Raw genomic sequence first — 23106 nt, 5'->3', positions numbered from 1 at the left:
CTAGAACTCTCAGACCTGTTCTCCAAAATGCCTCTTCCGAGACTTCCTTGGTGGTCCAGTGGTTAAGCCTCCGTGCTCCCAATGCAGGGGGCCCGGCTTCGATCCCTGGTCAGGGAACTAGATCCCGCATGCTCCAAGTAAGAGCCCGCATGCCACAACTAAAGATCCCATATGCCGCAACTAAGAGATCCCGTGTGCCGCAATGAAGATTCCGCATGTGGCAACTAAAGATCCTGAGTGCCACAGCTAAGATCCGGCCCAGCCAAATAAATTTAAAAAATAATAAATATTTTAAAAATGCCTCTTCCCACCCTCCCATGGGGTTTCTGCTTCTGGACCCACACCCTGAGAAATGCCCTGTCTTATTGCCCTATCTTGTCCTCCTCCCAATTCTCCCCCAGTCACCTACTAGACAGTCTCCAGATTCAAGAGCCAATCTGCTCAGCCCAACTGCTGGCCTCCCCTCTCATGAGCTCTCCTCTCGGGCGGGAGGCTGAGCTTTTCAAGGCCCCCTTTTCTCCTCCGGGGAATGGGCTCTTGCGGTTGTGTTGCCAGGTGAAGCGTGAACAGCACGTGGAGAGGGTCTGGGTTGTGGAGGTGTGCTTGCTGTGAGCACGATCAGGACAGCAAGTCCATGCTCACCTGCTTCTACCGCCAAACTCGTCCACCCCTCCACAGCAGCACTCACCACCCACATGCTCTCCCCTTAGAAGGACACGTCGGGTTGCTTGGCCTTCCTTGGGTGTCTATTTGCTGTGAGAGCGCGTGGATCACCTTGGAACAGAGAGGAAGTAACTGGGGGTCCCGGGAAGGCTTCTGAGAGGGGTCACAACTCTGAACTGAGTTTTATCCAGGTCCGGACAGTGGGATGGACATTCTGGAGAGGAAGAATCAAATCAGGTAGGCTCCGGAGCCGGAAGAGCGTGGTGGAGTGGGGGTGATGATGGACTGACTGGTATTCCCGGGAGAGAGGGAGGATTGATCACTCACAAGGAGAACCACTGAAGCAGGGGCCACATGAGGTCAGATTTGTGTTGAGAACTCAAGTTTCTGTCGATGGGGTGAACTGGAAAGGTTCCCATGCGCTCCTAAAATATAGGCAGGGCAAACCCACAACAGCATGGAGCTGAGTCAGGCCAGGCATGAGACCCTGCCTCTTGGTGTCAAAGTCCAGTGGGCATGTTCCCACACTACCTGGTCACTCAGGCCTCCGGCCGGGACCTAAGCTTTCCTGTCCCTGACGGGGAAGCAGAGGCCAAGCCCCATACAGGTTGGTAGCCGCAGAAAAGCTCCAGCTGTTGCTTGCTTTCTGGTGACGCAAAACCACGTGGGGGTCAGGCGTAGGTCCTCCCTGCTGCTGCCTCTACTGGGCCCGAGGCCTCGGACAAGACCCCTCTCGGTCCTCGGCCCTTCACCTGGATCAGCTCTGGGGCCCCTCAGACACCCCTCTCTCACCATACTTCCACCTCTGCAGTTCTCTCCTCCTGGGGTCCCCCAGAATTCACGTAAACTCACTTCAGCAAATACAGATCAAGCAGCCGCTCTCAGCAGGACACCGTCCCAGGCGCAAACACCATGGACGGCTTAGAGAGTCTTGTGTTAATGAAAGCAAAGGCCACAGAACCCAAGGGCCATTCTAGAGGAACCAGGTGGCAGATGGATCTCAACTCGTTATGAAACTGGTTCTAAGTCTTATCTTTCTGTCTCTCCCTCTCTCTGACCAGAGTTGTCTGGTATTAGACTCTTATCTCTGCAGTGTTTTTAGTCAACTGCAAAGCTTCGATCGTGCCTAGGTAGGTCTCAGCGTCTGACACACTTGATTTCCCACGTTTTCTGGCTCTGGGTCCTAGATTAAGAGGGCTTTGCTGAGGGTGCTGGACGATCACCAAGACTAGGGTTCTGGAACCCATTCCAGAGCCCGCCAGCATGACCTCCCGTGTTGCCACCCCCCCTTCTGGCTTCCAATAGAGCTTCCCTGGAGCCACACCAGGAAAGCGGCTGCTGGCTCTGCCCCGTCACTCCAGGGCCACTGCCTCAGTGTCTACGGGCCTCGTCTGATGGTCTGATGTCATGCACCTCCCACTCTCTGCAGTCACCACAGAGACACCCAACGCAAGGGGAGGGACCCATGGCCAGCGGCCCCCTCTCGGTGTCTTCCACAGCCTTCTCTCGCTGTGTCTCCACGATGCCCACGAAGCCTGTCCCAGCAGCAGCTGGGCGTTTCGACAACGAGCTCTCCCTCTCTGCTTTACAAACACGCTCTCACAGAGCCTGCTCATGCTTCAGGGACAAGTCAACTCTTCTTAGCTCCCTTTGCTGCCAGGAAATAGAAGGGAGGGAAAGAGGGACAGCACTGTGTTCGCCACACCTGTCACTATGCGTGTCACCTGAACCCAGGAATTCTGAGAGAGCCTTCTTCTCACCCCTCGGCTTCCGCCTCATGTTGGGGAAACATCTCCATGCCTGGCAGGGATGTGAGAGGGGGAAGAATTCAGATGTCAAATCGGGATACAGAAAGGATGCTGAAAGGCTATAATTCTGAGCCACAGAGATTCCAGAAAGGATGCTAGGCAACTTACCAGACCTTGTCTCCCACTCTCCTATTTTATGACCTCTGGGGAAAAGAACCCTGCAAACAAAGATTTTTTTCCCTCCACATCTGACTCACTTGACCAATTCATTTCTGACTCCCCAGTTGCAAGAATGGTTGAAAGTTTGGGATCCACATGTTCACTCGGTATTGCCTACACCCTTGGAGGGAAAGAGGACCATCTCCACCTGGACAGGTGGGTCCTCTATGCTTGCGCTGTGGTCCCTCTGTGCCAGACACTGAGTTCCAAAGATGCAAAAAGACAAATCATTTTCCTCTAGGACTGACAGTATCAAGAAATGATGGAAAAGCACGTGACTGGGGAGGACAGACCTGATCCCAGCTTGGCCTCAAACACGGTGTGACCTTGGGCAAGTCATTTCACTGCCCCTCCCCACCCCGAGCCTCAGTTTCCTCATCTTTCAAAGAAGGTAGGGTTTGATGCTGACAGAGGCTCCGTCTAGCTCTGATGTGCTGTAATTCTATTTCATTTCCTCCTGCATTCTATAACCCCCTTCTTTGGATGGAGGGGAAAGCTTTTAAATTGCTTTGGAGTTTGAAACATTTTCTCCTGCACTAGATTTCTTCAGGCAGTGGAATGTGGATTCTGGGTCCAGTTTCCCATTTCTTTTCAAGCTGAATGACTGCTTTAGGTCAGCTGTTAACAAAAATCGGGTCAAAGTCATCATTTCATCTGCGAGTTTTCTAATTCTCCAAGTGAACTGCCACGCTCCCCGCTTTCAATAAGGAAAAAAAAAAGAGGCCCTGGAGTGGTGAGCACTGAATCCACCCCGGAAAGATAATGGCAGTGTTTGCATAAGTAGCTTAGAAGTGAATTAACCTCCCCAAACATATGGATGGCTTCATCCACCTCGCCTGTTTTCTGGGCTTCATTCTCAAATGCTAACGACCAGCTCTTCCTGACGCTGGAAATGAGCAACAGCTCTAGTTTTGCACAAGCTGGGCTCAAAAGAAAGAATGCACGAAAAGAGCCCCTGAGATGTGCTTCCAGAAGGACAAGGACTGGGGTAGTCTGCGGGGTCGTAACCACTCCTCAGGGCCCGGGACTGGATGGGGCGGGGTCTTCGGTCTTGCCAAATGATGTCACTTGATCAGACGACCGAAAACCTCAGTAGACTCAGGTTAATCGCTTACACCTGCCATCACATCACTATTCAGAGCCTTGGCTTCCGCATTTGTCATTATGAGGCATTGGTTAGGAAGATCTTTGGGGAACGTGATTCCAGGACACTCTCCACTATTCATTTTTCTCCTGAAATGTGTGGGCCCCTGACCTTTTGTCTCCCAGCATTGGCTTCCAGCTCTGATGTGTCCCTCACTTGTGTGGGTCTTGAGGACAGCGACCTCTCACACACGCATACTCTTGCACAGCCCGCCTGAGCCAGCGTGAGCGTCTCTCCCAGCGCCCAGCACAGTGCCTGGATTATGATTAAATGCGCCATACACAGCTGTTGAATAAAAGCAACCCAAACTGTCTAAGGGGAACAGGTGACTTGGGGAGTTTATAAGTCCTCGAGCTTGTTAACACCAGCAGGTAGCCCCTGCCTCATGGTGTTTGGACCATATAATAATAAACAGCTCCCGCCCTGCCCCCCAGTCATAAATGCAATCTCACGGCAGCCACACCAGGTCCCCAAGTGTCCCGCCCGGGTCACTGCTCAAATCACCCCCCCCTCATATCTCCTCTCTCTTTTCTGAAATCCTACCCATCCTTCAAGGCCTCGCTCAACGCCACCTCCTCTGTGCAGTCCCAGCTGAGTCTCTGTGAGTCAGAACTGCTGTCTCTCTCCTCTGCCCCTCTCAGCAGACTTTGAACATGATACTACATTTTATTGGGGCCCGTACACCAGCCCTTACAATAATACCATTGTCAGTGCCTATTTCTGTCCAGCTCTGCCCTGCCCCACCCTCGCCATGTGTCTCTGGGTCCCTCCTCTGGCTCCAGCTGAGCCTTGCGCACAGTGATTATTTATAGAGGATGCCCAGCGAGGGGGCAAAGGCTCTGAGGCTCCCAGGGGCATCGCTTGCATGGAGCAGAGCTGCCGAAAGTCTTAGCGCCGGCTGGTGGGGAGCGTCAGTCGGGGCAAGTAGCTGGGCAGGCAGGGCCAGCATCCAGGCCCTGGGCAGAGGGACGGGCTCATCCTTACTTGGCGTAGGCTTTCTCCAGCAGGCTCGGCCAGAACTCTTGTTTGTTGCGAGGATTAACGAAGTGCTCATTGTTCAGGACAGGTAGGCGATCGTCAATCACCACTTCCACCCACTGGCCACACTGCCAGAACTGGAGGAGAGAGAGAGGAATATACGCCTTAGTAGAGTTGGGGCAGGAGGGAGGTGCTGGCCCTCCGACCCAGGCCAGAAGATCACCACCTTTGCCACTTAACCACCACAGTGCAACAAGGAAGTCTATCCAGACCAAAATTCCAGCCCAGGTTGGCGCACGGGGGACCGGACTGTCACCTCCACTGACAGGTGAGTCACACATCAAGTTAATCAAGGAAAATACAGCAGGGAGGAAGGAGTCTTGGGCTCCAGCTGGACTTTGTGGCTGACTCCTGCCTCACTTTGGCAAGTCCTTTGTGAGATTCAGGTGCACTGAAGACTCTCCGGGTACATCTCGTATACAAAATGGCAGTAGGGGGAGCAGATGCTGAGTAGCAAAGGAGAATGGGAGATATAGAGTGTTGTGATGGGGAAGGAGAGCCTTTAGGGAGCTGAAGGCTTGAGAGAGGAGGCAGGATTCCAGCAGGTGGCGAGGCGCAGGGAAGGCATCCCAGATGCGACGGCGACAGTGTGGGCGGAAGCCTAGGGGCCGAACAGTGAGGTTGCTCGGGGACTGAGCAGTTACAGCCTCACCCTGGCCCTCCTCTCCTCACGTCCAGCTGTCTCTGCCAGCAGAGCAGCCGCCATGAAGCGGGCTGGCACTGTTGCTGCTAAGCGTGCAAATGAACCAGATGCTCCTCTCCAAAACAGAGTGGTTTAATCTTCAGCATTCAACTCTTAATGGTTCACCCGGGGGCATTGCCAAATGAGGATAATTCATAACAAAGCCAGCTTTTTGGAGTTGGTTTGCTGGTCTCTGGATCAGCAACAGGGCTTCTGGCTTCAGGCCTGAGTCTTGACAAGATTCAGGCAAGCCTCCGATAGTCGGGCTTGGAGTAAAGCTGGGTGGATGCAATCCATCATCTGCTCGGTGGTGACAGGGAGACTTGCCCACAGCCGGATGTCCCAGATGTTGGGCTTTTGCATACAGATGAGGATGCACTTTCGAAGCAGGGAGGGAGACCAAGACAGAGATGTCAGTGGAGACAAGACAAAGAAGATGTCCTCGCAGTCTTTAATGACAGTGCACTGGAGCTGGTGTTGCCCCAGCTGTGGATCTGCTTCCCGACTGCAGTAAGATGCACAGGAGGGTGAGGCTGGGAGCCAACAGGGATGCTATTACAGTGAGATCGTGAAACCTGTCCGAAGCATCAGGGAAGCTAACGCTAGCTCCTTGAAGGAGGATCCTAGAAGGACAGACCCATCTGGATGTGGGGTTTAATTGGATAGCAAAGTGTAGTAGGTGGTATCCAGTCAGTGGAACCGTGCTCCAGTCCTGGTTTTGTTTTTTTGTCCCGAGCAATAGATATTGGATAAGACACTTAATTCTCTGTGATTCAGTTTCCTCATCTGTCAAATGGTGGTAAGAGTAAGAGCTACCTCCTACTGGGATGGGATCAGATGAGTGTGTGAAGGTGAGATCACAGGTTTGAAACTGTTTCTCGACAGCTTTTCGTTCAGCACTGAGGTTAGTGCCTGGCACACAGTAGGCCATAAAGAATGAGTGAGTCCTGGCTTGAACGAGATCCTCTTGTTGGTTCTACCCTCACTCACATCTTCCCACACCAGTAATGCTGACCAGACTTGTTCTCCCTCTACAAAGGGAACCTCAGATAAGATCATCGTTCCCAAAAAGGATGAAAATGGCCTGACTGGTGGTCAAGAATGAGGTCACCGATCTGTGTTTCCTGGTTCACTGCTCTGGGTGAGGAGGGCTGGCGCCTGGATAATGTCTGCGCCCTTCAAGAAGCTGGCTGGTGCCATTGAGCCAGTACCCAAGTGTCTGAGGGAAACCAGAAGTGTTTTGGGCAAAGCATCCAAGTTGCCCAGGCACTGGGCCCTTTCCAGAGAAGAGTGCCCAAGCTCAGAATGATGAGATGTACAGAGGTCAGCACTTGTAGCTATTTCTGGGGAACTGTGGGACTATCTTCACCACCCAGAAGGGCAAAGCATGTCCAGCCTGGGCCTCAGTTTGTCCTCAGTTTGTCACCCCACCAACACTTGCACCCCTGAGGTGAGCCCAGACACAGCTAAACACTGCACCCTCTGGCTAACTCCTCAGTATGACCCTTGGACCAGCAACATCAGCATCATCTGGGAGCTTGTTAGAAGACCTAGCATGCAAATAATTGGACTTCAGGAAGAGAGAACAGGATAAAGGAGGACACCCAGAAAAAAATGGAGGGAAACAGCTGAGCAGAAAAAGGAGGCAGGTCTTCAGAACGAAAGTGCTCACTGAATTCCAGGCGAGATTAATCTTGCCTGGAATTCACGCATCTGGACATTTCTAGAGAAATTTCTGAACCAAGGAGAGAGATCACCTCATATAAACTTGCAATTTGAGAGAATATGTTGCATACAAGGTCAAGAGAATAGATTAGCATTGGATTTTTCTTCTGCAACATTGGGGAAGGTACAAGACAATGGAGAAATGTTTACAGATTCTTGAGGAAAAGGAATGTAATCCAAAAATCCTAAACCCAACCGAAATATTGTTCTTAAGTAAGAGCAAATGAAAAATACTCATGTAATCTGAGAAAACTATTCAAGGAACTACTCCTACCAAATGTGGATGAAATTGGAACAAAAATCTTAAGACGAAATGAAGGCTGAAAGAAACAATGGTGAGTAATGAGTTCTGAATATGCTTTGGACAAGAAATATACTGGTAACATAGTGAAAATGAAATTGATAGTGAAAGGATATAATAGGGAAATGTAAGTAACAGGAAGCTGGAGTAGCAAAGTGAATATCGGATAAAGAGGAATTCAAGTTCAGAAGCATTAAATACAGCAAAGAGGGATATTGTGTAAGCTTTATTGCAACAACCTGAGAGCAAGAACATAAATATTTGGGCACCAAAGAATATAGAAGGAAAAGTATAAAGCCAGAACATGAGGAACCCTCCAAACTATAACTTTGGGGAAGAACTTTAACTCACTTCTTTTAGAATATGACAAATCAAATAGACAAAAAATAAGCCAAGATAGAAGAGATAATTGCAGATTACACAATCTGCAAATCAGGGAGCTTGATTCCATATATCATGGATATATTATCATGGATAATATATACTCTTCTCATATGTCCATGAAGCATCTATAAAAACTGTTGTGGACCTGGCCATGAATAAAACTTTAATAATTTCCCCAAATGTGAGAGTTTATGATGATCAGAATACTCTGATCATCATCTAATAAGTCTAAAATTCTACAACCAAGAGATGATCCCCTATAAAACTAAATCAAAACTAAAAACATCATAAAAAAGCTAAAAACATATTAACTTAAAATTAATAAAAGACATTTGATATTAAAATTGATGGATACAGAAAAGATCTGAGAAGGAAAATTTTAGTCTTAAATCCTTTATCATGAATAAAAAAAGAAAGAATATTAAGTGTATAGTTTCAGAAAACAAAAAACCAATAAAATTGACCAGGAGAAAGTAAATGGGAATTAATAAAAATAAATTGAAATTAATTATATGGAAATCAAAACCCTAAAAGAAAAAGAATAGAAAGAACAATGAAAATTGAAAGTTGAGTCATTCAAAAACTAATACAGTAGATTGGTTGGATTAAGAAGAGCTGGATTAAGAAAAAAAGGAAAAATAAAAATATAGTTTAGGGATTAATAAAGTTGACTTAATCACAAATTAGAAGAAATAAAATAAATTTTCAGAGAATTATATAAGCAACTTTGGTGCAATAAATTTGGAACTACAGAAGAAACAGTTGGTTCTCTTGGCAAAATATAAATTTCAAGAATTAACTCTAGAAGAAATAAGAGGCCCAAGCAGATCAACAGCTATTGAACACATCAGAAGAGTTTAAGAAATCATATTTAAAAAGGAGATAGAGGGGCTTCCCTGGTGGCGCAGTGGTTGGGTGTCCGCCTGCCGATGCGGGGGACACGGGTTCGTGTCCCGGTCTGGGAGGATCCCGCGTGCCACGGAGCGGCTGGGCCCGTGAGCCACGGCCGCTAGGCCTGTGTGTCCGGAGCCTGTGCTCTGCAACGGGAGAGGCCACAGCGGTGGGAAGCCCGCGTACCGCAAAAATAAATAAATAAATAAAAAGGAGATAGGTCCAGACGATTTAACTATTGCCTATTTTACTTTTAAAGAACAGATAATCAATGATTAACAGCCATTATACAAATTATTTCAGATCAAAGTAAATCTCAATAGGTTCATATTAAAACGCAAGCATAACTCCACAGTAAAAACAACGAACAATGGGAAGCCAATTCCACATGTGATACAGATGTAAAAATTCTAATAAAATTTTTAGCAAATTTAATCTAACAGTGGATTAAAAGAATGACAAACCAGGAAAGTATGTCACTAAAACCAAGAGACAGCAGGATTTTGCTCGTCACTCTTATTCAAAATTGCAACCTTCTAATTAATGCAACAAGGCAAAAGAGCAAAATAAGCTCTATAAATATTAAAAGAAGAGGCAAAATTATCTTTGTGGATAATATAACTAAAAAAAAATCCAGACACTACTAAAGAAAAAAATTAGAACTAATAAAAGAATTTGGTAAGGTGGCTAGATACAACTTAATATAAAACAAGGAATAGCTTTCCTCTTTTTAGCAACGTCTAGTTAGAAAAATCATTCATATTAGCTACAAACTTGTAAAATATCTGAGAATACATTTACCAAGATGGGTATAGCATGAATATCGAAACATAACTATAACATTTTACTGAAGGGCATAAAACTAGTTCCAAATAAATGGAAAGATATACTGTCTTTTTGGAAAGGAATAACTACAGTAATAAAAGTTTGATTTTTCCAAATTAATACATAAATTTAATGCTGCTCTATTCTGCATCACAGTGTCTTTTCTTTTCTTTTTTTTTTTTTTCTTTCTATACGCGGGCCTCTCACCGTTGTGGCCTCTCCTGTTGCGGAGCACAGGCTCCGGACCCGCAGGCTCAGCGGCCATGGCTCAGGGGCCCAGCCGCTCAGGGTCTGGGTGGGCACTGCTCTTGACCCCCCCTACTCTGAGGCTGACTTTGGGCAGCCTGCGTCAATCCAGGGCTGGGAAAGAAGAGGTTGAGTTCTTACCTGCCTCCCCCTGTTGGATGTCGAAACTGCTCACACCTTCCAGGATGAAGTGAGGCTCTGATTTACCCTTCAATAAATCCTTAGGAAAGAGGGAGAAAAGCCATGAGCATCTTTCATTCCTCTATCTCCCAGTGTGCTACCCAAGACATCACTCTCTTTGTCTTTGAGGGGTAGAGGTTACTTCTTTAAACAGGTGTTTAAAATATGAGGTAGGAAAGCTGCCCTCATTCTTCAGGTTTTATTGCTAACAGCAAGGCAGATGTCAAAAGGGTGTATATGTAACTGACCAAACAGGCAATAAATGCATAAGCAATCTGTGCCAAGAGATAAGGACTCAGGATCCTTACATCAAATGATCAGCCATCCTGGTACCAACAGCACTGTTTCATTAGGAGTTTATAAACAACCAAAAAAGAAGAGGATGCATTTACTAGAGGAAACTTTTATAAGCATAACCACGCTTTCCTTGTGAAATGTCATCTCTCAGAAGTCAGTGTAGACATTCTGAGCTCCAGGTTCAAGTCCAGCCATGTGCTGTACAGGACAGAGGATGTGCATTATTCAGGCCTTTGCCCACTCCCTGGCTAACACACAGACGGATTCTGGAAGACCCCAAGCAGCCTCTAGATTCTCCTGCTACCAGAAGCCCACAGGACTATTCTGAGCATCCTCTCTGTGCATCTCTTCCTGGATTTCCATTGTGTGGATTTGTGTAATTTGGTAACTGTTCCTGTATCATTTCTTTTCACATTGACAAATAAGTCCCCAGAGAGCAGGGCGGCAAAGTAGATTCATCTACTCAACAGCCATGAACGTGTGGAGTCCTGTATCTTGTGAGACCTGTCAGCCCTTCGTATACTGCCGGCCAGTTTCCTGGTGGAGCCGCCAAGGGGAAAACAAAGGTGTGCGTGTCTGCAAACAAGTCAGCCAGCCCACCTCACCAGGCCTCCTCCCACCATCTTCTCTGCACATAACCAGCCCTCTCAGATGGCCAGGGCAGGGCGCTCAGGCTCAGGCCCTTGCGATGGAGGCATCCAGCTGACCCTATGCCCTACCCTTGGCTGCTCAGAACCTGGGGTCTCTCCCAACACCAGCAGGAAGGGCAGCTCTCCACAGGGCCCTGGAGGGAGCAACTCTCCCAGTGTCAAAGCAACTTGGGGCACTTCAGTGGCTTTAGCTGTCCCCTCACCTTCTACTGGAAAAGGGAACTCAAGGTCTCAGTGGAGGCTAGCTGGAGATCCTCCACTCAGGGATTAAAGAAGAGGGTGGAGGCCATCAGGTTTTTGGATGGGGTAAAAAAGACAGTGTGGCTCAGCTTTCTAGACCCAGCACAGCTGCAGCTTCTTCGTCGTTTACCCCTGGTTTACCCCCATGATGGACAGAGGAGGGGTAGGTGTGCTGAGAGTGATTGAACCGAGCCTGGTGTGGAATCCTGCCTGCATTGTTCCCTGGGTGACCTTGAGCAACTTTCTTTACTTTGCTGAACCTCAGTTTCTTCATATGTAAAGTGGGAGTCAAATGAGAAAGCCATTGGTGCCCTGGCTGCTGTTACCAAACCCTCGCCGAGGACTAGATGCTTCATTCACAGTGGTCTCCCGACAGACTTGCAAAGCAGGAGTCTGCATTTTACAAAGGAGGAAGGATGTGAAATACTCAGTGTAGCATCAGACAAGGGACCTGTTCAATAAATATTGATTCCATGTTTCTGTAATATTTGCAAAATTAAAAAGACCACACTCATGGATAAACCCAGCATCTCAAATGCATTCCTTATAAAACGAGAGAGAGCTGAATGGATACAAAAACAAGACCCATATATATGCTGTCTACAAGAGACCCACTTCAGACCTAGAGACACATACAGACTGAAAGTAAGGGGATGGAAAAAGATATTCCATGCAAATGGAAACCAAAAGGAAGCTGGAGTAGCAATTCTCATATCAGACAAAATAGACGCTAAAATAAGGACTATTAGAAGAGACAAAGAAGGACACTACATAATGATCAAGGGATTGATCCAAGAAGAAGATATAACAAGTGTAAATATTTATGCACCCAACATAGGAGCACCTCAATACATAAGGCAAATACTAACAGCCATAAAAGGGGAAATCGACAGTAACACATTCATAGTAGGGGACTTTAACACCCCACTTTCACCAATGACAGATCATCCAAAATGAAAATGAATAAGGAAACACAAGCTTTAAATGATACATTAAACAAGATGGACTTAATTGATATTTATAGGACACTCCATCCAGAAACAACAGAATACACATTTTTCTCAAGTGCTCATGGAACATTCTCTAGGATAGATCATATCTTGGGTCACAAATCAAGCCTCGGTAAATTTAAGAAAATTGAAATTGTATCAAGTATCTTTTCTGACCACAACGCCATGAGACTAGATATCAATTACAGAAAAAGATCTGTAAAAAATACAAACACATGGAGGCTAAACAATACACTACTTAATAACGAAGTGATCACTGAAGAAATCAAAGAGGAAATAAAAAAATACCTAGAAACAAATGACAATGGAGACACAATGACCCAAAACCTATGGGATGCAGCAAAGCAGTTCTAAGAGGGAAGTTTACAGCAATACAAGCCCACCTTAAGAAGCAGGAAACATCTCGAATAAAAAACCTAACCTTGCACCTCAAGCAATTAGAGAAAGAGGAACAAAAAAAACCCAAAGCTAGCAGAAGGAAAGAAATCATAAAAATCAGATCAGAAATAATTGAAAAAGAAATGAAGGAAACAATAGCAAAGATCAATAAAACAAAAGCTGTTTCTTTGAGAAGATAAACAAAATTGATAAACCATTAGCCAGACACATCAAGAAAAAAAGAGAGAAGACTCAAATCAATAGAATTAGAAATGAAAAAGGAGAAGTAACAACTGACACTACAGAAATACAAAAGATCATGAGAGATTACTACAAGCAACTCTATGCCAATAAAACGGACAACCTGGAAGAAATGGACAAATTCTTAGAAATGCACAACCTGCCAAGACTGAATCAGGAAGAAATAGAAAATATGAACAGACCAATCACAAGCACTGAAATTGAAACTCTGATTAAAAATCTTCCAACAAACAAAAGCCCAGGACCAGATGGCTTCACAGGCAAATTCTATCAAACATTTAGAGAAGAGCTAACACCTATCCTTCTCAAACTCTTCCAAAATATAGCAGAGGGAGGAACATTCCCAAATTCCTTCTATGAGGCCACCATCACCTTGACACCAAAACCAGACAAGGATGTCACAAAGAAAGAAAACTACAGGCCAATATCACTGATGAACATAGATGCAAAAATCCTCAACAAAATACTAGCAAACAGAATCCAACAGCACATTAAAAGGATCATACACCATGATCAAGTGGGGTTTATTCCAGGAATGCAAGGATTCTTCAATATATGCAAATCAATCAATGTGATACACCATATTAACAAATGGAAGGAGAAAAACCATATGATCATCTCAATAGATGCAGAGAAAGCTTTCGACAAAATTCAACACTCATTTATGATAAAAATCTCCAGAAAGTAGGCATAGAGGGAACATTCCTGAACATAATAAAGGCCATATATGACAAGCCCACAGCCAACATCATCCTTAATGGTGAAAAACTGAAAGCATTTCCACTAAGATCAGGAACAAGACGAGGCTGCCCACTCTCACCACTCTTATTCAACATAGTTTTGGAAGTTTTAGCTACAGCAATCAGAGAAGAAAAGGAAATAAAAGGAATCCAAATCGGAAAAGAAGAAGTAAAGCTGTCATTGTTTGCAGATGACATGATACTATACATAGAGAATCCTAAAGATGCTACCAGAAAACTACTAGAGCTAATTAATGAATTTGGTAAAGTAGCAGGTTACAAAATTAATGCACAGAAATCTCTGGCATTCCTATACACTAATGATGAAAAATCTGAAAGTGAAATCAAGAAAACACTCCCATTTACCACTGCAACAAAAAGAATAAAATATCTAGGAATAAACCTACCTAAGGAGACAAAAGACCTGTATGCAGAAAAGTATAAGACACTGATGAAAGAAATTAAAGATGATACAAATAGATGGAGAGATATACCATGTTCTTGGATTGGAAGAATCAACATTGTGAAAATGACTCTACTACCCAAAGCAACCTGTAGATTCAATGCAATCCCTATCAAACTACCACTGGCATTTTTCACAGAACTAGAACAAAATATTTCGCAATTTGTATGGAAACACAAAAGACCCTGAATAGCCAAAGCAATCTTGAGAACGAAAAATGGAGCTGGAGGAATCAGGTTCCCTGACTTCAGACTATACTACAAAGCTACAGTAATAAAGACAGTATGGTACTGGCACAAAAACAGAAAGATAGATCAATGGAACAGGATAGAAAGCCCAGAGATAAACCCACGCACATATGGTCACCTTATCTTTGATAAAGGAGGCAGGAATGTACAGTGGAGAAAGGACAGCCTCTTCAATAAGTGGTGCTGGGAAAACTGGACAGGTACATGTAAAAGTAAGAGATTAGATCACTCCCTAACACCATACACAAAAATAAGCTCAAAATGGATTAAAGACCTAAATGTAAGGCCAGAAACTATCAAACTCTTAGAGGAAAACATAGGCAGAACACTCTATGACATAAATCACAGCAAGATCCTTTTTGACCCACCTCCTAGAGAAGTGGAAATAAAAACAAAAATAAACAAATGGGACCTAATGAAACTTGAAAGCTTTTGCACAGCAAAGGAAACCATAAATAAGACCAAAAGACAACCCTCAGAATGGGAGAAAATATTTGCAAATGAAGCAACTGACAAAGGATTAATCTCCAAAATTTACAAGCAGCTCATGCAGCTCAATAACAAAAAAACAAACAACCCAATCCAGAAATGGGCAGAAGACCTAAATAGACATTTCTCCAAAGAAGATATACAGACTGCCAACAAACACATGAAAGAATGCTCAACATCATTAATCATTAGAGAAATGCAAATCAAAACTACAATGAGATATCATCTCACATCAGTCAGAATGGCCATCATCAAAAAAATCTAGAAACAATAAATGCTGGAGAGGGTGTGGAGAAAAGGGAACCCTCTTGCACTGCTGGTGGGAATGTGAATTGGTTCAGCCACTATGGAGAACAGTATGGAGGTTCCTTAAAAAACTACAAATAGAACTACCGTATGACCCAGCAACCCCACTAGTGGGCATATACCCTGATAAAATCATAATTCAAAAAGAGTCATGTACCAAAATGTTCATTGCAGTTCTATTTACAATAGCCCGGAGATGGAAACAACCTAAGTGCCCATCATCGGATGAATGGATAAAGAAGATGTGGCACGTATATACTATGGAATATTACTCAGCCATAAAAAGAAACGAAATTGAGCTATTTGTAATGAGGTGGATGGACCTAGAGTCTGTCATACAGAGTGAAGTAAGTCAGAAAGACAAATACCATATGCTAACACATATATATGGAATTTAAGAAAATAAATGTCATGAAGAATGTAGGGGTAAGACAGAAATAAAGACACAGACCTACTGGAGAACGGACTTGAGGATATGGGGAGGGGGAAGGGTGAGCTGTGACAAAGCGAGAGAGAGGCATGGACATATATACACTACCAAACGTAAGGTAGATAGCTAGTGGGAAGCAGCTGCATAGCACAGGGATATCAGCTCGTTGCTTTGTGACCGCCTGGAGGTGTGGGAGGGAGGGAGACGCAAGAGGGAAGAGATATGGGAACATATGTATATGTATAACTGATTCAGTTTGTTTTAAAGCAGAAACTAACACACCATTGTAAAGCAATTATACCCCAATAAAGATGTTAAAAAAAAAAAACCGAAAGAGAATAAAAACGTGGATTACACAGTCAACTCTTTGATATTAGAAAGACCAAAAGAGCCTCACACACATAGGCAGAAAGAAATGATAAACAGAACAACTGGTGAATTACAAAATAGAAACACAGCAAGATCAGTAATGCAAATATTGAATACATTGTATTTGGGGAGAAGGTTTACTTAGACCCAAACTTTGGCTAATATGCTAGAGAAACCCAAATAAAATTAGAAATAGAAAGGAGGTTTTAGCAGTATAAACACATGATGTAAAATTCTATACTAATCAGTTTAAGCATACTGATGATTTTCTGACAAGAATTAACATGGCCAAAATGATCCAAGTTGGTAAATAACCTGAAAATCAATAACCTTGAAACAGTATTTTTAAATGATCAAAGAATATCTCCCTATTATCTCTGTCAAGGCTTCTAAGCTCAAAATTTTCTTGCTGAATTCTCTCAAACTTTTAGAAAATAATTCCTGTGTCGCTTACAGTTTGTGTTTAAAAAAAGAAAGAATCCTGCAACCGGTTATTTTAAGAAGTCAGCACAGCCTGGATGCCCAACCTGAGAGAGAGAAACACACACACACACACACACACACACACACATCACATCACAGACTGATTTCATTTACGGAAATATACTGAAATAAATACCCGGCAAATGAATCAACAATAAATTATACAACTAACCCACTACCATTAAGTAGGGTTTGCCATAGAAATGCAGGATGCCAGGATGGTTTCCTATCAGGATATCTAATGGTATAAAATACCATTTACATGGGCCAAAGGAGAAACAATTGCAATCTTTCCAATAAATGCCTTGAAGGCATTTGATAAATGCACAACTTTCTCTGATTTACCAAAATAACAAAATCGAAAATGAAAAAACCCAAAATTTTAGTTAATTAGGAATAGAAAGATACTTTATGAAAATTAAAGGATAATTATTTCAAATCAAAAATCAATTGTCAACATCAAATTTATGGGCAAACACTAGAATTGTGTGCATAAAAGTTAGGTACCAAACCAGCATTTTTTTTATCTCCTGTCCTGAGCTGCCTGTTCCTTCCTCACTCTGGGCTTTAGAGGGGTCCTGGGTGATCCAAAAAGAGCAAAGGTAGGAGGAGACAGAAATTATACCCAGAAGCATTTCAGTCTGCTGGGCCGACTTTCTGAGACCAGGCCCACAGAGAAAATAGATCAAGATGGTTGGTAGATAAAAATCCCCTGGCTCTGGGCAGGTCCCCTGTCACTAGGTGGGCTGGGCACACCAGGGCAGTTAGAGAATGTGGTAAGACTGGTGATGGGCAGTCTGTACCCCGAGTGTGATTCAGAATCACGCAGGAGTTTCGCAGACATGGAGACTGCTGGAGGCCGCCCCCCATGACCTGGATTTAGTAGGTCAGATGGAGGTAGAGTTCAGGATCCACACAGCTCCTCAGGTGATTCTGAGGCCCAGCCAGGAGCAGGTTCAGAGAGGTTGAGTGATTTATCCTAGGTCCCACAGGAATCAGGCTGTGCACCAGGCACTCCGCTCCCATAATGCCTTCCCCATGGACCACACTGGCAGGCAGGGTCTTCAGTGTTTTCTGACTCTGTGAGATGGACTGGCCCTTTGAGGTCTCTGCAACATCATTTGTACAGAAGGAAGCTGTGATAGTTCATTTTATGTGCCAATTTGACTGGCTCATGGGGTACCCAGATTTTTGGCTACACACTATTTCTAAGGAGTGTTAGCATTTGAATCAGTGGACTCAGTAAACAAGATTGCCCTCCCCAATATTGGATGGACATCATCCAATGTATTGAGGCCTTGAATAGAACAAAACGTAGAGGAAGGGAGAATTCACCCCTTCTCAGCCTGACTGCTGAGCTGGGACATTGGTCTTCTCCTGTCCTGGGACTGGGAATTACATCATCAGCCCCCCTGGTCCTCAGGCCTTCCCACTTGGACTAAACTACACCATCAGCTTCCCTGGGTCTCCAGCTTGCAGATAGCAGATCTTGGGACGCCTCAGCCTCCATAATTATGTGTGCCAATTCCTCATAATAAATAAATCAATAGGATATATCTATGTAGCTCCTGTTGGTTATGTCCTGTAGGAGATCTCGACCTCTCCCCTCTCCTCCTCCCTCTTCCCCTCTGCATCCACACCCATAACCCATACCTGAAGTGGTACCAAACGAGGCACTCCCCTGCAGTTGTCTCTGGAGGTGTCCCTTCTAACACGGCATCACTTCCTATGTTTTGGACAGCGATTCCTGTGTTCTTGTCAAAGGCTCCTCATGCCCTCCCCGAGATGGTGTGCTGCTCTTGGATGAGGAAACACCCGGTTTAGCGTGTTGGTCTTCAGACATAGGCCCTTTCAGCCGGTGGCCACAATTCAGGCTGCGCCAGGTGGCAGCGTCACTCCCTTTTCTATTTTTGCTAGAGAACTCTGCTTTATTGGAATCAGAGTTCTTTGGCTCCGTGGCAATTGGCTGTTGGTGTGCTCTCTTTCTGTCGCCTTCTGCTACCTGTTGCCTTCACAGCCTACATTCAGAACGCCACTTTGTTAACCCCTTCCTTTCCGGAATAACTCATGCTGAAACCAAGGTGAATCATTTATAGTAAGTGATCCTTTTGGAAACTCTGCTCTGGCTACTTGGAAGATGAACGTCGGTGTCTGGGTAGGCAACACTTCATTCTGGGATGGCCATAGGCCAAAATCCACAGTGGGGCTGGGTGCTGAGTCCTGAACATGTTTTGGGCCCCCAGCCCATTCTTCAGTTGAGAAATGAACATGTTTTTCACTAAAGAATGGGGACAAAGATGAAATTTCAATTCCTCCGTCTGACACCGTGGCAACTCTGCTGTGAAGATCTACGTCTACAATTCTGTGTCTTCCAATATGGTAGCCACAAGCCATATTGGCGACTTACATTTAAATAAAATAAAATTAAATTAAATTAAATCAAATCTGCAATACCTCAGTCACACTAGCCCATTTCAATTGTTCAATACCAACATGTGACTAGTGGCTACTGTATTGGCAGAAAGGACATTTCCATCATTGCAGAAAGTTCTATTGGACAGTGCTGATCCACTGAATGAGGATAATAATATTATCTATCTCATAGGCCTGTTATGGTAATTAAATGAAATGTTGTATGTAAAGTGCTTAGATTAATACCTAGCATAGGTACATGCTTGAGAAATGGAATTTGTTATTATTCATGAAATAAAATTTTTAGAAGAAAGTGACTCTAAGTCCCAAATTCAGTTCGGGGAAATATCACGTAGGGTCTCCAGGTATAAGTGTAATTCTCAGCATTGTCTCTTGCTGAGGCTGGTGTTGCAGGAAACATTGAGGAGGATGAGGAGTTGGATCCTTTCAGTGCCATTTGCTCCAGGCACAGTCACAGGCATTTACAGAACCTGACTGCCTGCTGGTGGGGGGAGGGGAGGGTGTGGGGAGTGGGTTACCAACTCCTCAAACCCAGAGAAGCTGAAGGAAGCAATAGAAGGAGCTTCTACAGCAGCAAAATGGATTAGGGTTAATTGTTAGAGAGAGGGAAGACAAGAAGAAGGAAGAGGTAGGCGAAAGGAGAGAGAGAGAGAACATGAACTATGGGATGCGAAGCAACTTTGCTTCTTCATGAGGCGTAGAAAGCTGAGCCTAGTTTCATGCCCCTGACTCTTGCACTGTTGTTGAACCTGCCTAGCCTAGATGAGTACACGAGGTAGCATGATACCCATGATGGTTTAACAGTTGCCTGGAGTATGAAGCTTTCCCATTACCTAGAAAAGCCTAGAAGGCAGACATGGCCTAAGGAGCCTTGCTGCCACCTCAGCCATTATATAACTGAAGTTTAGGGGATGCCAGTCAGGCCTCTGGTTAGGCACTGAGCAAGCTTTAGATTGGGAGGCAACCTTCTAACAGTGATAGGCAAGAAAATGTGAGAAGAAAGGCACTACGCACGCTCCCTGCCAGGCTACCCCGGCCTCCCCAAATGGTTTCCTCTGACCCACATTTCTCCTTAAAAGTGTTTGCTGAAAATGGCTGAAGACTGAAGCTGAGATGACTGGACAGTGAAAGCCCAAGAAATCCCAGAGGATGGTCCCTGTGGCTGCTACTCTATGCCGTCCCTCCCAAATCAGTCATAGTAACAATAGCTAGTGTTTAGAGTGCTTACAATGTGCTAGACAATGTTCTAAGTATTGTCTTCATTCATTCCTTAAAATAATCTTGTTAGGTACTGGTACCATTTTTATCCTCATTCTTTTCACCTATAAAAATGGAAAGGAGGGCAGAAGATAGACAGGGATTGATTCCATTACCCAGACAAAGTAGAAGATTCTATCGGTGCACAAGGTATTATGAGCAGCAAACAGGAGCCTAAAATACATCACGAGCTTATGATGAAGGCTTACAGGAGGCGATACAGTTGTGGTGTTAGGAATATGTCTCAGAGCCAGACTCCAGGGCTCAAATCCCAGCTCTAACACTTTAGGCAGGTCACTTAATTCTCTGTTTCTGTTTCTCAACTGTAAAATGGGGCTAATAATTGTACCTCCTCATAGAGTTATTATGAGGATTCAGTGAGTCAAGTAAAGCCAGGCCTGCCATGTGGTCAGCACTATCTAAGTGTTGGCCATTACAGGTAGGATTGCTCCATGCTGGCTGGAGCTTCTCCTTCAAGGCTCTTTTCAGTCGCAGCTGTGAGCTGTGGCAGTTGAGGACGTCACCATGTTTAAGGGGTGAGTACATCAGCTTTCTCCTCCACCATCTTCCTTGGAAAACAGGTCAACTCAAGAATTCTCTATTATACATGTAGAGCTTGAAACCCATTTCAGGTGCCTGTGGACATAATCATTCATTCGCTCACTTATTCATTCACCCAAATCCTAACAGAATCCTGTGGGGCACACAATCCTATGTGAGGAATAGTACCATATGTGGAGTCAGAAACTTTAGTTTAAATCCTGGCTCTTTCCCTCACTCACTGTGTCACATTGTGCAAGTCACATCACCTGTCTGAACCTATTCTCTCATAAAACTGGGAAAGAACATGAGACAAAGTAAGAGAAGACACATGGAAAGCTCTGGAAAATACTATACAAGCGTAAGTGCTGACAGTTGTGATAAGGGATACAAAGAGATATGACATATCCACATATACATTATACAAGAAATGTTGGAATGAAAAATGACCCCCTGGTAGAGCCTTTGGATGGGTAAAAGAAGAACGGGAGTAAAAAGTATCTGGCCCCTGGCTGCCTCTGTTTTGGGTTCCTGGAATGATTCTGTGTGAGTCATTTCATTTCTGTTTGCCTCAGTTTCTCCTGGACCTCAAAAGACATCACAGTTTGAGATGTTGCTGGAATTAGATAATAAAAAACTCTCAACCCTTTCTAAATAAAAATGTTATAAATTCTTTAACACTATAAATATGGTCTCACATCTATTGCTCAGTACCTTGTGAAAAAAAAAAAACATTCTAAAAGAACCTCATCTGAAAATAACAAAGGGAGAAAAATATAATCCTTCCAAGCTCTAAATAGAGTTCTCTGCTCAGCTCTCCTTAGAAGTGAAGTCCACAAGTAGGGAGTCATTGTTGGGGACTTACTGTCTCTGGATGGTAAGATGGATTCTAGAAGCTTGAAGCACCCCCATCTTAACGAAGTAGCATCCTAAGCCCCACCTGATCCCCACTCACCCTCCCCTTCCCCAAAGCTACAATTTGGTCCTGAGTTAGGACAGGAGTTGTTACCTCTAGAGTTTCCGTCTTGTTCTCTGTCATCAGAAAATACCTATTCTGTATAACCTAACCTGGCTTTATTGAGTGTGTTGCACAGAGTGCTTGGCATTTCAGTCGCATTCAGTAATGCTTGCTGAAATCATAATCATCAGCTTACTAGACATTAGATTCTCTCCTCTTATTCTAGGTTCTGCTGGCTGCTTTTGGAAGCATGAACAGGAGGTTTGAGCATCAGGGCCCTCAAAGTGGCCCTTAGCCAGGTCCTTTGCGTCAATGAAAATGATATTATGAGAATGTCCAGTGGGCTGAGAAATTTCCCTTGGAGCTTCAGGCCCTGAAACTGAGATAGTTCTAGAAAAAACCAACAGGGCTCACCTGGCTTCAAGGTGGAGTTAGTGGTCGTCGACTGGGGTGGGGGAGTCGGGGGGTTTGAACATTGCCGTGAAATACCTCCCTAATTTTACAGCTGATGTTCACAACTCTTTCATAGGTGATCAGCCTTTACAAGATTGAAAATACAAATATACACGACAGAGGCAAGGCAACTGCTGAAATTCATCCTATTATATAAGTGACTGACATGTTATCTTCCCTTTGAGTAAATTCTAATAAGGAAAGAAAAAAGATAAAGACAGTGATACCTGACAGATTAAAGAATGATGAAGACTGACAGAGGGGCTCATTTACGGAGATTGAAGAGACCCCACAGCTACTACTACAAGCCTCCTACCCATGCATTCCCATTTCTCATGTGGGAATCCTGAGGCATGTAACCTAGTGACATGCTGTCTTAGAACTGGGGTCCTGCTTCCTGGTACAGGGTCATTCCATCCCACTGTGGATACAACTCTGTAGCTGAGGGACCAGATGAACTTCAGTCTCCTTCCAGTTTGAGTTGGGCCAGCCCTGAAAACCAGGTCTCAGGCCCCTCATTTCACGGGGAGGCACCATGGGAGGCAGCATGTCAGAGGGTCCAGGAGCTGGGCGTGTCCCTAGAGAGGAGGTTCACTTACCTTTGGCCGCATCCAGCTTAGGCTGGAGAGGTTTTTTCCCTTGAGCAGCTGTAGACCTATGGAATAATTCTCAGCAGGGAATGTCTCATCCTCACACAGCAGGCCTCTGTTTAGGCAATAATCCCGCAAGGAGTAAAAGTCCTGTTGCCTGAACTTGATGATGGGGGTCTTGGCTAGAAGCTTCTGGTTGTGCGCCATGACTCTTCTTGGAAGAGGTATAAGGTCTTTCCCTTTCAGTGAGAAAAAAGATATTTTTAGGGGTAAGCCATCAAGTCCTTTGCATCATTAGATGTGAACCCTTGAAAGGCACTCAGATGTCCCCCACTTTTACAAGTGAGGGGACTGAGACCCAGATCAGTGCTATCCCTGGTGACACAGCCAGTTGGTAGGTGATCCCGGACTACAATCCCAGCATCCTTCCTTCTAGTTCAGTTTTCAGGCTGCTGTGCTGAACAG

At 44.6% G+C, this 23106-nt stretch overlaps 1 protein-coding gene across 1 annotated transcript in view; it reads right to left on the bottom strand.

Annotated features, from left to right (window-relative positions):
* The window catches only part of CAPN13 (calpain 13), a 101759-nt gene extending 78911 nt beyond the window's left edge, over positions 1 to 22848 (bottom strand). Inside the window, 4 exon segments of the mRNA XM_060026324.1 lie at positions 4759 to 4889; positions 5822 to 6027; positions 10008 to 10086; positions 22651 to 22848. Coding sequence (XP_059882307.1) covers positions 4759 to 4889; positions 5822 to 6027; positions 10008 to 10086; positions 22651 to 22848 — 614 coding nt within the window.
* Between the last annotated feature and the right edge of the window lie 258 nt (positions 22849 to 23106).

This window comes from Delphinus delphis, chromosome 12 (assembly GCF_949987515.2).
Source record: "Delphinus delphis chromosome 12, mDelDel1.2, whole genome shotgun sequence".
Taxonomy (NCBI): domain Eukaryota; kingdom Metazoa; phylum Chordata; class Mammalia; order Artiodactyla; family Delphinidae; genus Delphinus; species Delphinus delphis.
Note: the sequence above shows the minus strand (reverse complement) of the source record. Positions and strands in the feature narration are given on the sequence as shown.